Below are 17,243 nucleotides of genomic sequence, written 5' to 3'. Positions count from 1 at the left end.
GAAGAGATATGGGAACATATGTATGTGTATAACTGATTCACTTTGTTATAAAGCAGAAACTAACACAACATTGTAAAGCAATTATACTCCAACAAAGATGTAAAAAAAAAAAAAAAGACTTGCGTAGAGCAGTTCATTCAGATACACTTACATGCTTACAAATCCACAAAGCACACCATGTACAATGGAATAGACTGAAAGCAGAGTGAGCCAGATCTCCTTTACTAAAAAACAGCCAGATCCATGGCTCAAAAGTGATGATTCGCAATGTCAATACCAGAAGGAGACAGCCTCAGGAATAGCACTCTGAGCAACCCCAGCTCAAGGATGAAGAGGCATCCTGAAGAGGGTGCCGGGCCCTCTCTGAAGCTTCCATACAACGCTGGGTTCCAGGGAATAGACTCTTTAGCTATTCCAATTTGCAACACAAGGAAGGTTGGAAAACTACCCACCTCCTTGCATAATTTTTTCTTACAAAGAACTTTCAAGTCCATGCATCATTTGACCTTCATATCAACACCATAAGGGTATCAAAGCAGGTTATTATCCCTTTACCAAAAACGTAAGGCGACCTGTTCATAGATAGGAAAGCAGGGTCTGAAACCCTCGCCCTGCTCCTTCTGTGGGGTGTCCCGGAGAGAACCTCTCTCTGCTCTTGTGCACAGAAGCCACGGCAGTCCCCTCCCACCTGCCGCATCACAGAGACTTCTGCAGCTGCTGAAGCCCTATGGGCAGAGTTAAAGCTATTGTACCTTCTTCATATTTGTTTTATTTAAAAATGAAAACTGCCATGGAATATTTATGCAAAAGCTCCAAAAAAACAGAGAGAAAACTTGGAAGGCAATGACGTCACAAGCTAGTGGACTTCCTGCAGACACCAAGTCAGAATGGTCCTCTCCAATCAATGTGGACCAGGGAGACCTGGGAGTGGAGCCCCTCCACAATGACCAAAGGATTTTATAAGTATATATAAATTACCATTAAACTTAGAATTATGGCCATTCAAATCTATATAAGCAATGGGTAAACAAAAGACGCTTTTGTTTGTCTTTTGTAAACAAAAGACGCAGCAACATCAATATTATATGGTTACAAATTGTATTTCCTCTAGAGACTATGTGTCATGTGAGAATTATTCTAATTATATTCACTTTTTAAACTGGTTTGAAAAATGGTTCATTCTGGCTTCTAACCTAATATTCACTCTGTTTAAAAGTAGGACTATACAATCAAACAAACGTCAAGAGCCTTTGGAATAAACAAGAAAGCTCCAGTGAACAGAACATTTTTAGCGCTTATATTTTAATGGTGAAGAAGAAAATGATGAATTAAGGCAGGCGTCCCCAAACCGCAGGCCGCAGACCGCTAAGGGTCCATGGCCCGTTAGGAACCGGGTCGCACAGCAGGAGGTGAGCAGCGGGCTAGTGAACGAAGCTGCATCTGCCGCTCCCCATCGCTCCCCATCACCCGCATTACCGCCTGAACCAACCTCCCCATCACCCACATTACTGCCTGAACCATCCCCCATCCACCCCCCCATCCGTGGAAAATTGTCTTCCATGAAACCGGTCCCTGGTGCCAAAAAGGTTGGGGACAGCTGAATTAGGGGGCTAAAATCAAGAGTTTTCATTTGAAAACAAACTGCTAAGTTAAGTATTGGCTCATCCTGATCTTACACCTCTTAAATCCATGGTATTCCTTAACAGACTGATGGTCAGAAGAGTAACCTCTGTGAGTGCAAAGATCACGTCAGCTTAATTAATTCACGATACCTGGAGCCCCAGCAAAGAGAACAGTGACTGGGCACTTAGTAGGGCCTCAATAAGTATTTGGTGAATGAATGAACACACTATATATTCACGAACACGTTCTCAATCATTAAAAGATATTCAGTCTAGGGCTTCCCTGGTGGCGCAGTTGTTGAGAGTCCGCCTGCCGATGCAGGGGACGCGGGTTCGTGCCCCGGTCCGGGAAGATCCCACATGCTGCGGAGCGGCTGGGCCCATGGGCCATGGCCGCTGAGCCTGCGCGTCCGGAGCCTGTGCTCTGCAATGGGAGAGGCCACAACAGTAAGAGGCCCGGGGACCGCAAAAAAAAAAAAAAAAAAAGATATTCAGTCTAGTTTTAATACTAATAAGAGAGACTTAATTCAAATTCTCCAAAAATCGATGGCCTGTCCCCACGCTTTGCTAACCAGGTCGCTGGAATAATCAGATTCCTATTTCTATTCTCAGCCATTTTAAGTGAAAAGGGAATTTCCCAGTGATGACTATAATAGTAAGCTTTTAAGCATACTGGGGTTTAGCATTGTTTTTTTTTTCTTTCTAAAATAGTGAGAGAGGCAGAATAATGAAACCGTGCTTTGATAAAGCGACAAAGAATAATAATATAGAGAAAGTGGAGATACTTTCCTAAGGCCAACTAGACTAACAGGATGAAAAAGGGACATTCAGTTTTACTGCTGAAAATATGTTGTGTGGTCCCTGTGGAGAGATTTTACTGAAACATGAACTAGGACAACGGAGAACTTAGGGAATCTTTTCCCCATTTCTCTAACATTGTTCCTAGCAAAATCTATGCACAAAGACTACTGGAGAGTCCGACTTGAAAATACAGTGGACTCTAGTATGATGTGTAACTTTACGGCACCTCTTTAAATAATGCATTAGTCTTCAGTGCCTGAGTTTATTCTGAGCAGAGCAGAGCATGGAACTGTCATGCTGCATGAAGGTCTGTCCGCCAGCATCACACCTCACCCACGACTCCTCCAAACGACGTGCAAACAGCAGAACTGGGCAGTAACATCCTCAGGAAATGCAATAATCAGAACTAATAAGGGTTGTTAGGGCAAAGTGTTTCAGATATGAAAGAGTTTCAGAGGCCGCTCTTACAATTTCACCAGGGAGAATATGATCCATGAAGGAGAAAAGGAAGACAGCAAGAAAAATAAAGTAATTTTTAAATGTAAAGTTTAAGGATATTATAAATATATATTTATATCTTTATTATATTTATATAGCTGTAATATATATAAATATAAAGTATAAGGATAGTAACAAAGGATTGTTAAGAGAGTAGTCAAAGAGTCTTAAAAACATGGTTGATTTGGGAAGTCTTGACGTAACATAAAATAGGAGCCTAACAATAAATAATAATAGAAAATAGTATTTACATATATAATATTTTACTCACATCCAACCCAGTGATTTGTAGCTACTGTAACCTCCATTTCTCAGACCAGGAAACTGAGCCCCAGAAAGGTCAGCTAGGCCCCACAGGGTTCCATATTTTTCTTCCCAGCACGCTACTCCAGTGCGTCGGATAAATGAATCATTGCCAACATCATGTGCGTCACACAAGATGAAGTTGTGTTACCAACTTTGTAACGTACAACTCTCAACACCAGAACTGTTTTTCTCTTTTGTAATTCACTTTATATGAAGTTTTTAATATAACATACTACTTTTAAAACTCCAACAGCTTAAAAGGCTTTTAAGGGCTTATGATTCTGTGATTCTATCTTATGTAAAATTTTATCCTACAAACTACCATGAAATTCTATTACAGTTACACAAAAACTACTGGGGTAATTGTGTAACTCTCTGATTGTGGCTCTTCTCTTGAATTAGAATGAGCACGGTTAATTCCTCATCTGTTTTTACCTGGTATACACAATACTTTCATCTCTCACAAAAATAATACTGAAATGCTTCCTTCGTGTATACTAGGAAGGAATATACATCAAGAGAAAAACGGTTACTGGTTTGGGATTATCTCTCTTTTTTTCTTCAGATTCAACTCAACCCTCAAAATTCCACTTGCATTTCAAGAATACATTTCCCCTTCTGTTTGCAGTGGTGTCCTCATTATTAGTGTGACCCCTACTCCCTCTGAGGGACTGGCAACATGTCTGTCTGCAGACAAGAGCCAGCCGTCCCACGATGGCTCCACCAGGTCCTGGCACAGGGCGTCTACCCCTCGGTGGGGGGCAGGGTTCTCCACCCACCTACTCCCCTAGGTTAAGTCACCTAAGGAGCTGTGCTCTAATACTACTTTTCACTCTTAATAGAAAGCCTGTACCACATAGAACCCCAAACTTTGGTTGCTATGTAGAAGCACCTCGAGATGAATAAGGGTCCAAAAGTAGCAAATCAAGTTTATTCTTTTCCATTCTCGTCAAGTGGTCTGATCTCAGTATCTTGCTTTTGAATCTCTCCTTTATGAAGGCAAACAATCAAAATCCAGTTTTAGAGAACTGCTGCCTTCTGAGTAGACAGCAAGCTTAACAACTTCAGTCTAGAAGGGGTGAAGGAGGTAAGGAAGAAGGAAAACCTAAGTGGAAGCCTTCCATTGTGCTTGAAAATCATTACCCAGTTGCCCCTTCACTGTTCTCTACTGAAGGGAACATAACGCTATGAGTTAGAATAACACCTAAAAACACAACTGAACACTACCACAGTTTCAATGTCAACTTTATGATTAAAATGCACATTTTAGTGGCATGTTTTTGTTATCAGTTGTTATAGTGAAATGACAGATGTAAAAGCAGATGCCAGAGCCTTGGGGCAGTGTGGGAGGTGTGTGTGTGTATGTGTGTGTGTGTGTGTGTGCGCCTGCGCGCGCATGGTAGAGGTGGAGAGGTGAGAGGTCTCATCTCTAGTTCCATTTGGTTAAAGAAGATACTATGTATGACAGGGAAGACTCTTGCTCAAGGGTTTTTAATCTGCTAGCTTCGAGGTCTTTTTTGGGTTTTTTTGAATGCTTTGAATTCCAAATGTTTGTGTTCTAATTTTTTTTTTAATCTCCTGGTTTGCAATGTGGTCCACTTTGAAGGCCATTTCTGTTAAAAACAAGTAAGTCTCTGGAAAAAATAATCTAAAAGTGAGCAGACAGTTTTATCCAAGGTCCCCTTTGGGGCAAGGACAGTCAGTCTACTGATGAATGAGTCCCCAGCCTACAAATCACCTGACACAGAGACACACAAGGGCTTATCTCTTTTTTTTTTTTTTTTGCTGTACACGGGCCTCTCACCGTTGTGGCCTCTCCTGTTGCGGAGCACAGGCTCTGGACACACAGGCTCAGCGGCCATGGCTTATGGGCCCAGCCGCTCCGTGGCATGTGGGATCTTCCCGGACTGGGGCACGAACCCGTGTCCCCTGCGTCGGCAGGCGAACTCTCAACCACTGTGCCACCAGGAAAGCCCAAGGGCTTATCTTTTAATTAGCATCCCACCCACCACGCTCAAACCTGTTCTTTTCCCTCCCAAATTCTCCTGCGGGAAGGGGTTAAACACTGACTGCTTTTGAAGGGCTGTCCACGCCAAGGGTCCCTAAGGATCTCTGCTCAGCAGAGGGGTACTCCTAGTTCTTACCCAGACTCCCCCAGGGAGGGGCGCCTGCTCACACAGTGCCTCGTCTGTCCTCTTCTCTGGCTCTTATTAACTCCTCAACAGATTTGTCTCTGCCTGGGAATGGCCTCTGCTTCCCAACCTGCATGTCTCAGAACATGGCTGGGTGACAGATAAATTCTCATATTTACCATCACCTCCCATTCAGGGACAGGCTCCCAGCAACACTGAGTGTTTGCTGTGATCCACTGAGAACCAGAACACTCTCACTAGATATTAAGCAGAACATCATTTCTGAGTTTCCCAAGTGCTGCCACTGCTGCCCAAAACAAGGAAAGGGCAGGTATTTTGTAGAGGGCAACAGCTTCCAGAAAAGAAGCCATGTAGGCAGCTCTAATCTAGGGATCATTTCTGTCTCCTCAGATTGCACCAGCCACTCAGCCTCCCTCTGCCTCTACCTCCTCAACTGAAAAATGAGAAGGACCAAGCCTGGGCTCATGGTAAGAATAGCGTCTCATAACTGAAGGACTTTAGGGGCAATTCTTGCTGTTTCCATCAGATGATATTAGGCAAGCAACCTCATAAATTTTTTTCAGCTTCTTTGTAAAGAAACAATGTTGCTAATTTAATCCCTATTTTATAGAGAGAACTGATTCCTGTAGGATGGGGCCGCAGGTCACAGAGCTGCTTCTAAGGATGGAAACCTCCATTCCCAGACTAGAGGTATTCTATGTCAGCTGCACTGTTTCAAGGTATCTGGTACTTAATTGGGCAGTCTTACTTTTGGTCATCCATTTGTTAAAATGAAAATTTTAAGTTAGCATGAATATATAAGAAGTATTTTGTAAAGATTATCCTCAGTGTGTAAAAAGATGCTGAGACTGGACCCCAAGTTTTCCAAACCCTGAGGCAGGCATCACATAACTCTTCTCAAATCCCCCAGGTTTGCTTCTTGTGGATCTAAGGGTTAAGCAGAAATTCTCTACCCTTAGAATTGGGACAAATCTTTCACTGTTCTAGAAAAGATCTCCTTGGATGAAGCCATCTGCCAATGAAGGTATAAAATAAATCATTGTTACATTGGTATAAAATAATCCAAATGCAAACCTAAAGACTGGGCTGTTTACTGTTCTGGTTCCATGGAGGGAAGGGTACAGGTCACTACAATTTTTTATCTGTGAGAAGATTAAGTAGATGCAGGTGGGTTAAGAGGTATAGTTTACAATCTGGGGCTGGAGGGCTGTGGTGAAAAGCTGAGGATAAGCTAGCCAACTGACTAAGGAGGACGTAATATGCACTTTATTTCCAGAAATGGGGCTGGGTTAATGTACTGCTGGGCTTGGACCTCACACCCCTGCCTAATTCCTGCTTGGATGTGAAAGTCCAGCCCTGGTGATGTGATTTTTCCAGTAAAACTGCATGGAAACCCTTCTTAACAGCCATAAAGACATGAGAAAATATTAGCCTTCAGGCCACACAGGCATGGGTGTTGTTTAGGATCACCGGCATTTACAGCTGGAAGGCTAGGAGGAGTCATCTCAGCAAATTGATTCCATCTCTAGTGCTCGCTCCCAGGACTGAGCACGAGACATCTGTGGACAGGACGCGAGGGCACACGTGCCCTGGGTCGGGGGAAGGAGAGCTGCGATCCATTAGTGATGTCTGCCCAGGTGCAGGTGCGTAAGAGGTCTTATGCTTTGTGTCTACATACCTTTTAAAAGCCTCTCATTTTATAGATAAGAAAAAACGAAATCCTGCAGACACAGAGTGAGAATGAAAGCCCAGTTCTTCTGACTACTTTTACCATGCTTGCTCTCATTATGTTACCACAGAGCAAAAACCTACCATAAGTCCACAACCCCTTATTAACAATTCTGAAATCCAACAAGCTCTGAACGTACATAACTCATATTGAGGGGAAAACCTGACTTGGACTAACATGAGATCATTTACAGTATTTACAGTAACTGATTGCAAAGTGCAACCAAACCCTGCCAGGGACACTATATCTTATACAGTATATACATAGCATTTCTTCTATAAAATCTGAAAAAAATCTGAAATCTGAAACACATCTGGCCCAGGGGTTTGGATAAGGGAGGGTAGGCCAGGGGTACTGAGTCCACCACCTACAGGGTGTGGCAGGTAGAGTAGTCCCCAAATGTCTACACCCTCATCCCCAGGAACTTGTGTCTGTGTCATGTTACACAGGAAGTTTGCAGGTATTCATTATAAGCTACAGACCTTAAAATAGGGAGACTTTCCTGGATTGTTCTATTGGCCTCAACTAATCACATGAGCCCTTAAAAGCAGAGAACTTTCTCCAGCAAGAATCCGAGAGATGCAGCAGAAGGTCAAGTCTAGAATCTTAGCATCTCTCTAAATTCCAAGCAGGAGAGAGACTCCACCTGCCTTTGCGGGAGGGGCAACACTGGCGGCACAAGAAGGCAGGCAGGCAGCCCCAGGACTGTCCCCAGGCTGATAGGGCTTGCTCATTCACCAATGACCTGAATAAGCATGGAAGCGATTCTTTCCCAAAACTTCCAGATAAGATCCCTTCTCAGCCAACACCTCGATTTCTGCCTCGTGAGAATGGAAGACCCAGCCAAGCCACGTCAGATTTCTGACCTGGGGGCTGTGAGATAACAAGTGGGTATTAAGTTCATAGTAATTTGCTACGGCAGCAACACAAAACTAAACAGGACAAGCCTGATTCCTCCCCCATGATACAGCCTCTAGACACCCTCCCAAAGTGCCTTCCCCGCGTCCCAGCCAAGCCCCGCCTGGGTCAGGCCGCTCCCTCCCTGGACCCACTCAAGATGCTTTCACTCTGACACCCTGCTGGCCCCCAGGCTTTCCCCGGCCAGCCCCGCCCTCCCTGGCCAGCCCCGCCCTCCCCACCAGGAACTTGACTCTGTCCTGCCTCACTGGGTGCAGTGCTTTCCAGGGGGGTGTCCCTTCTTCTTCCCAAGTCCTGAGACACCAAGACCCAGTTGGGTGCCTCCCTTATGGCCCCGTAACACCTATCACTACACGTATGGAGCCCCTGACAAGCCTTAGCTCACAGAAGGACCGATTCACTTCAGTCGGCCTCACCGTGCAGGGTGCACGCAGGGCAGGCCGGGTGTAGGACACTGTCACGCAGACCAGGCAAGGCTTCGTGTGTTTCTGGTTAAAATAACCCCTTGGAGTTGTAGTGGGATTTGCAGTTTTCCAAGAGTTTGCAAATATATTATCTCATGTAATTTTTACAAAATAAACCATGAGATAAAACAAGGCAGGTATTTTTAATTCCCAGTTTTTACAGGTGAGAAGACAGAGGCTCTAAAAGGTTCTGAGGTTTGTCCGCTAGCCCACGTGAGAAACCCTGCCTCACAGACTCAGTGCTGCCACGCGCAGGGCAAACGCAACTCTGAGAATCTGGCAGAGGCAGCAGCAGGGCCACACTGCGAGCTCTGGGGACACTGCCGTGGATCCGCCCTGGCAGGTGTCCAGGCAGTCAGATCTCATTGCGTCTGTTTCTCCGCTCTCCTCTTTCTCTTTCTCCATGTTTTCTTACAGAAAAAAGTATACTGTTTAATTTGAAAGCCAACAACATCTGGGTCTAAAGTACTCCTGCTTTGGGGGCACAAAAGCAAAACCTCTCTTGCCAGCAGTGTGATGGTGACGATGCAGCCATGATAGCTTCCCCGGGGCAGACGAGATGGCCCAGCTCTGCTTCTAACAGAGGCTCTGCACAAGCCACTGCTCTCTTCCTCCCCTCGGAGAACAGACCCTGTTTCACGTCTCCGACGGCTGCTGTGAGGATGGAGTGAGACAGCGCATCTAAGTCATTTGGCAACTGTCCAGGGATGCATGCACGTGAAGTGTCAAATTCCTCCCCGTCGCCGCGATCACCCCAGTTACCCGCACGAAAGCAAATATGCCTTCTCACCGAAGAATATCCCAGGCTCCTGGCTGTGCTCTTAGGATGTGCTGTTTTCTCCTCTTGAAGCTGGCCTGGCATTCTTTTAAGCTGATTTCATCTTATTCAAAATATTAGTGGGTAAAGAGGGAGGATAATGAAGGAATTAACTGTGGGATTGGCCCCCAAGTCCTACACAGGCCCAAAGGGGTCCCTGACTACATGTTCTCCATTCACAAGACAATCAGAGCAGAGCTGAGAAGACACTGGCTGATACAAATGAAGAAACCCAGTCCACTCTTATGCCCCAGTTAAATCATTAACTAAGAAGCACCACCTCCTATGACTGACTGACTCTTATACAAGAGCTTCCACGGTGCTGAAGGCACATCAACATTTGGGTTGAATTTAACTTTTATCTCTTCTTCATAACCCTTCAGAGATTTTAGATCAGACCGGTAAGGAGTGCTTTCAGATTCAGGTCTGGAGAACTTTCTGAGTATATGGGGCACATTTTCTGATGATGATCTGTCATGTGGAAATTCATTACAAGTCCAACAAGACCATTTTATTTTAGTAAATCTATAGCTGATTTTCCTTGAATACTTTTTATAATTCTGGAAAATTGATGGCTCTTTAAATCCTCCCATGGTTGTTCAGATAAGCATTATGATCACTAACATCAATAAAAATGGCTTGATGATTTTTCCTTTTATAATAAACTTTAGGCCTTGTGTAGACAATGCAATTTTAAAGACATGACAGTATCCTTCTAGATACTATGGTTAAATTATGGCCGAAACACGGAAATCTTTACAGCGCAAGCCTGGATTGCATTTGGAAATATGCACTGGGTGACTTCCAAAGCTCCTGCCTTGGTTTCTCACTAGAGTTCTTGTCCAAGGAGCAGATCTGGAGAAGACAATGAATCTGTTTTAAGTACATCAAAGTTATGATGGGAGTGGAAGTTCAAGTAGATATACAAAAATGAGGACTTTCTGAGATATGGGGGGCAAATCAATCTCTCTTTGGGCATTAGTTTGTTCATCTGTACAAAAGAAATCATACTTGCATTGTGTTGTAAAATGAACTAAATCCATGAGGAAAAGCTCTGTGAACGCTAAGTCAAATTGTGTGTGTTTTATTCTTTTGTATAAAATCAACTTACATCTCCACCTGGAGGAGCATGAGAAGTCCCTGATGTTTTTAAACCAGACTCATCTTCTTTAAAACCAGCAACTGCTCCAGCAGTTCGTTCCTGTTTATGCTGATGACACACCCACACCCCCAGGCATCCAACCTTGGAAACCTGGGCTGTGCTAGAAACCTCACTCCCCTGCCCACTGGGATGCCCGATCAGTTCCTTTCAAAATATGAATCCGCTTAGGTCAGCCCCTTGCTCAAAAATCACTGACAATTTCCAGCTGTTCTTGCACAAAGGGTCAGAACACGTAAGTCGCCCCCAAGACCCTGTCCTGTCTGTCCTTGCCCAGCCCCTCACTCTGTCATTCCCTCTGCATTCCAGCCACACAGCCCTGCCCAAGTGTCCCTTTGCTGGAACCTCCAGCCCCAGGCAGCCTCTGTGGTCACCTCCAGCTCTGAGTCCCCTGCAAAGCCATTATGCACGCCCCGGTAATGCTCACGTCCTGGGGTGAGAGAGGCACAGAAACATACCCCAGTCCTGGAGCACTGGCATCGTTTGAAATGACATTTTATGTGAAGCCTTTCCCTGCTTCCTCAACTACGAAATTCATGACAGCAGTGATTCTATTTTCACTCGTGAATTGTCATCTCAAGCCTAGCACATAATGGGTACTTGTTCATTGCATGAGTAAATCAATCAATCTTGGGATCTTCTCAATACACCTCCCACTTAACAGCCTCCAAGAGGTAAAAAGCACACACAGCGTCATAGAGCCAGAGACCTAATGGAAGCCACACAGCTGCAAATCCCGTTAGTTCTCAGGGTCATTAAATTGTTGGCAGAAGAAATACTTCACCATATAGTTTCATTATTCTTCCAAACCATAATCCAAGCCGCAAATTACGTTTGAGCTTTTCAAACCACCTGACCTAAGAGAATCATCCTAGTTCTGAGTATAGAGTGCTGCTGTGTTGAGGCAACAGCTGTTCCACAATCCCAGGCAGAACCTATGAAGCCAAGAGACACTGGTGCTCTGTCCTCAACAAAAGGGGAGACCCATTAGGACATATCTAGGTCCCGGAGGTGCCCGTGTTACAGGCAGGCCCAGCAAACTGCAGCCCGAGCACCAGACCCGGCCACAACCATCCTGGTGAGTAAAGTGGCCACAACCTGTGCACACCTGTGACAGAGGCCGCAGGGCCCAGAAGCTCCATGGTCCACCGTCTGGCCCTTCAAGAGTCTGCCGAGCCATTATAGAAGGCATATAACACGGAAAAATAACCCCAGAAATGTCTTAAAATGCACAGTTTTGTATCTAGAGTTCTTTCCTCACACCTTCTCCCGTGGAAAAGGGTGCCTTATACCGTTTGTGAAAAGGCAGGTGAGCCAAACTCCCTAATCTCCCAACAAGGAATAACAGCAGGGCCTTCAAGCTGGGAGGGATTTGTCCCAGAAAAGCCAGTTTAGGATTCTGACGCTCAGTGACCCCAATACCTCCATCTCCCCCGTCATGAAATTCCGCACATTTACAGACAGGAAAGACTCACGGGCGTTTTCTCCTCTTCTAGGGGTGAAGCTGGCCCGCGGCCATGCCCGTGTCCCCCCTCTTCTGCCGCCTTGTCACACACGCTCCGAGGCTCCCGGTCACCTGGTGCCCACACATCGGAGGAGTGTGACTTTGGTTTCAAGCTGCTGGTGAATTCTCTGGACTGAGTTTTTCTGAAGAGAAACAAATGTGGAATTATCAAAAACAGTCTTCAACAAAGACAGCTTTCCCAAAGTAGAGGTCTGCATTCAAATTATGTGGAAACCAGTAATGGGTACCATTTACTGAGCGCTGATGGTAGGCTGAGCCCTTTGCTAGGTATTTAAAGACATTAACTTAATCCTCATAACAACCCTGAGAGGAAGGCACTGTTATCCTTGCTTTGCTGTAAGAGGCTCAAAATAATGGTATCACTCATCCGAGGCCACGCAGCAGCCAGGACTGAAACCCAGGTCTGCCTGGCTCCTGGTTCAGAAGCTAAACAGCCAGAGCACACGGCCTTTGTGTCATCAGCAGCAAAGAGTCCCTTTCTCTCCGTGTGCCCACTTACGGCTGTGAAGTCACAGGACTGCGGCACGGAAGAGAGGCCCACGTGTCTGTTCCTATTTCCCTGCTCGCATGGGGCTGCCAACACTTCGCGGAGGCCACCCTGGCACCCAGCCCAGGGGACCCATCCCCTGCCTCACTGCTCCCACCCAAGCTACCTTCCTGTCTCTGCAGTTGATTATGTCGCTTCCTCATTCACCACCTCCTCACTGTCACAGAATAAGGTCCAAACTCCTAAACCTGGCCTTCCAGGCACTTCAGAGCACAGCCCCCCTCACTCCTGTGTACCCCAAACAAGCAAAAGGACTCACCATCACCCAAAGTGCCATACATGCTCCATCGAGCGGTCTTGATGACCCCTCTGCCTGCATTGTCCTGCCTGACCTTCTGTAGCTGGAAAACTACTTACCTTTCAAGGTTCACCGCCGTGGATCAGGATGATGGGCTTGGGGAACCCTCTGCCTGGCCTTAGTCCCAGCACACACCACAACCTGTGTGTCTGCCTGTTTCTCCTCCTGGACCGCAAGCTCCTGGCCCGTTCCTGAGCTCCCAGCACCCAGCACAGACAAGCACCCTTGGGCCCACTTCCTCCGGGGCCCCAGGAGCCTGAAGCCCGAGGGGTGCCCGCGCCTCACCCCCTCCCACAGCTGCACTGTTCCAGCGCGAGGCTAGGGAAGCCTGGGGCCACCAGAGAACCACCTCCATGCCCAAGCAGGAAAGGGAAACGGCCGACATGGTGGCATTGTGAAAATGAAGGGAGTCGCCAGAAGTCTGAAGGAACTTTCCAGAAACTGGGAGTCACCGTGTGCCCTCAAGTCCCACCAGGCCCCCCACAGGGTCTGAGAGCGAGAGGACTCGCAGCCCTGTTGTGTGGTGCCTGGCCAGTCCCTCACGGGCCTGCAGGTTCATACCTGAGCTCCCGCACCTCCTGCCCCGACTTCAGCCGTGCCCTCTGGGCAAGGATCTCATCACAGAGCGTGTCGTAGGGTTTATCGAGGTGGTGCTCACCCATCACCCACACCCAGACTTCCTCGTCGGCTCCCAGTTTCCAATGAACCGATTTGCCATTGTCTGCAGGCAAAACAGAATCTGGATGAACAAGTATCTTTAGCCATGGGTTAGGATGTTTTCCATCATTAAAGTATTTGAAAATCAGATGAGGCAAAGCCCGTCCAACCTGTTCAGAATGAACAGCATTCCCAGGGCGGCGGCAGTGGGCTGCAGTACGTTTGTTTGAAAATATGATGAATGTAGTGCCCCTTTTCTAAGTGAAGACACGAGATGGGAAGAAAGCAGGCATTGTCTGCATTGTCTTTAGGGTAACAAAGCAGCATCAGGCACCAGAACATCTACAGCCTAAGAATCTCCCTGCAACCCGGCTGCTCCAGGGCTTGGGGTGTCCACTACATTTCTAGGTTTCATTGCTGAGTACAAGGCAAACACTTGAGAGCCAGATCAGCTTTAGTCTAAATCCTAGCCCTGCCACTTAGCTGTGTGACTTGGACAAATTATTTCATCTCCCTAAGCTTCAATTTTCTTCTCTGCAAAATGGGAATGCTAACATCTACTCAGGAGGATGGCTGTGGGGAGGCGGTGACAGCCGTGCAGGCAGGTCCCCAGGTGTCTGACACATGACACATGACGGACTCACAGGAGAGGCTGGCGCCACCGTCCCTCTGTGCTGTTGACAGACGGACGTGCCAGCTCAGAGACTCGGGCCAGCCCATGAGAGATGACACGCCCGAAGTGTGAGACGCGGGGAAGCTACTTGAATAACCGAACTTACTCCTGCTCCCAGCAGGGGTTGTGTTACATTCTCTCTAGTTCCTGCTCTCAGATGCGGCCACACAGGTCATGTTCCCTGAAACCTGGGACGGTGGACCATTCCCAGGAGAGGGGGTGGGCAGTCCTAAACCTGAAGGCTCCAGAGGGGACTCACCAGGGCTATCATGGTCCACGGCTGGTCAAGATGCCTGGGCCTGAGGACCCACACTAGCCAGTGGTGTTGAGTGTGTGACATGGGCAGCTGCTGGCATGCAGGCTGGGCTGTGGCCATGTCACTGGAAGTAGAGTGAAGGTAAAGAGGCAGAGGCTTTGGGGCAGGAAGAAAGGGAATTAGATAGGATGTGTCAGATTTAGCGGCCCTGACAGGGGTCTCTGCTCTGAAGACACTGGGGTCCTCCAGGGGGCCGACACAGCTTCCTGAACCCAGGGAGGGGGAATCATTCCCATAAAGCGAGTGTCGGCCTGGTGCCCTCTGCTTCGTACCAAGACAGGGGGGCTAGCAGGGCCTCTGTGTAGCTCCCTCCACAAAATCCTACTGCGTTCCTAACGCTGGCAGGATGCAGAGCTGGGTGCTGTGGAGCTGTGGGGTGAAGCATCCTCCTGCAGGTCACCCAGAGCCTGGGAGAGAAAGAGTAGGGTGGTAGGTCACTGACTTAATGAACTTCACTGCGTATCTGCTATGTGCCAGGCCCTGAGGTAGACACGTGTGAACACTTACAAACAAGACAGACCAGTCCCTCCTTCTAGCTGGGGGAGGCAGGTGCTGACCAACTAGTTACCTAGAAAAGTTGCAGTAACTGGGGAGGGGTGTTGAAGTGCTGTGGGATGTGTGGAGGGCTGGGGACATACACCGTAACCACGAGATATTTAAGTCCATCGAGGATTCAGAGGACGGAGGATGCTTCGGAAGGACAGGGAAGAAATAAGAAGTTCTTTGCATTCAGTTTGGGAGGATGGATATGGAATCTGGACACAGAATAGCGGTGGGTTTGGTGTTGGACACAAGGAACAGCATGACCAAGATCAGAGAAGGGAATCAACATGGGGCCATGGGGAACAAGGGTCTCCGCCAGAGCCGACAGGCTTTAGAAGCCACCTGGCCGTGGGCTGAGGATCATGCAGGGGGAGCAGGTGGCCACCTGGCACAGGTCCCAGACACCAGGCTGAAGGGTTTAAATTTAGGCCCTGTGTTGCATAAAGCCAGAAAGTGGTACTAAAATCCCAGTGCTTCTACCAACTCTTTATGCGACCATGTATACATCACAATATTTCTCCGAGCCAGAGTTCCCTCTTTGATAAAACAGAAGTAATGAGTTTGAACTCACAGGCCTGTCACATGACAAGTGCTCAAAAAGCATTAGCTCCACGTTCTTGGTCTGAGTGACCAAGCAAGAGTCCACACCTGTAAGACATGACACCATAAAACTCCTAGAAGAGAACATAGGCAAAACCTCCTCTGACATAAATTGTACCAAAGTTTTCTTAGGTCAATCTCCCAAGGCAAAAGAAATAAAAGCAAAAACTAAACAATTGGGGGCTTCCATGGTGGTGCAGTGGTTGAGAGTCCGCCTGCCGATGCAGGCAACACGGGTTCGTGCCCCGGTCCGGGAAGATCCCACATGCCATGGAGCAGCTGGGCCCGTGAGCCATGGCCGCTGAGCCTGTGCATCTGGAGCCTGTGCTCCACAACAGGAGAGTCCACAACAGTGAGACGCCCGCGTACCGCAAAAAAATTTTTTTTTAAAAAAATAAATAAACAAATGGGACCTAACCAAACGTATAAGCTTTTGCACAGTAAAGGAAACCATCAACAAAATGAAAAAACAACCTATGGAATGGGAGAAAATATTTGCAAATGATAAAAACAACAAGGGGTTAATATTCAAAATATACAGACAGCTCATAGAACTCAATATCAAAAAAATAACCCAATCAAGAAAGGAGCAGAAAACCTAAACAGATGTTTTTCTAAAGAAGACATACAGATGGTCAACAGGCACATGAATAAATGCTCAACTTCACTAACTATTAGAGAAATGCAAATCAACCACAATGAGCTATCAACTCACACCAGTCAGAATGGCCATCATCAAAAAGTCCACAAATAATAAATGCTAAAGAGGGTGTGGAGAAAAGGGAACCCTCTTACACTATTGGTGGGAATGTAAATTGGTGCATCTACTATGGAGAACAGTATGGAGATTCCTTAAAAAACTAAAAATAGAGCTACCATATGATCCAGCAATCCCACTCCTGGGCATATATCTGGAGAAAACTCTAATTCAAAAAGATACATGCACCCCAATGTTCATAGCAGCATGATTTAAAATAGCCAAGACATGGAAACAACCCAAGTGTCCATCAACAGATGAATGGCTTAAGAAGATGTGATACACACACACACACACACACACACACACACACACACACACGCTGGAATATTACTCAGCCATAAAAAAGAATGAAATATTGCCATTTGCAGCAACATGGATGGACCTAGAGAATATTATACTAAATGAAGTAAGTCACACAAAGAAAGACAAATACTATGTAATATTGCTTATATGTGGAATCTAAAAATAATACAAATGAATCCATATCAGAAACAGACTCATAGACATAGAAAACAAACTTATGGTTACTAAAGGGGAGAGGGATAAATTAGGAGTATGGGATTAACAGATACAAACTACATAACAGGTACATAAAATAGATAAACAAGGACCTACCATATAGCACTGTATAATTATTGTACTGTATAATTATACTTACTGTATAATTACATTCAATATCTTATAATAATCTATAATCAAATCTAATCTGCCAAAAAACCAAACCCTATGCTGTACACCTGAAGCTAAGGCAGTATTGTAAGTCACCTAGACTTCAATTATAAAAAGAGTCCAGGACAGGAGACTCTTTCCAAGATGGCGGAGGAGTAAGACGCAGAGATCACCTTCCTCCCCACAGA

At 46.3% G+C, this 17,243-nt stretch overlaps 1 protein-coding gene across 1 annotated transcript in view; it reads right to left on the bottom strand.

The window, feature by feature from the left end:
* The window catches only part of SH2D4A (SH2 domain containing 4A), a gene marked incomplete at its 5' end in the record, with an annotated part of 50,788 nt that extends 37,230 nt beyond the window's left edge, over positions 1 to 13,558 (bottom strand). Inside the window, 2 exons of the mRNA XM_007455486.1 lie at positions 11,943 to 12,114; positions 13,399 to 13,558. Of these exons, the coding sequence (XP_007455548.1) occupies positions 11,943 to 12,114; positions 13,399 to 13,558 (332 nt within the window). The remainder of the gene's footprint in view (positions 1 to 11,942; positions 12,115 to 13,398) is intronic.
* Between the last annotated feature and the right edge of the window lie 3,685 nt (positions 13,559 to 17,243).

The sequence above is a fragment of the Lipotes vexillifer genome, unplaced genomic scaffold (assembly GCF_000442215.2).
Source record: "Lipotes vexillifer unplaced genomic scaffold, Lipotes_vexillifer_v1.1 scaffold414, whole genome shotgun sequence".
In the NCBI taxonomy this organism is placed as follows: Eukaryota; Metazoa; Chordata; class Mammalia; order Artiodactyla; family Lipotidae; genus Lipotes; species Lipotes vexillifer.
Note: the sequence above shows the minus strand (reverse complement) of the source record. Positions and strands in the feature narration are given on the sequence as shown.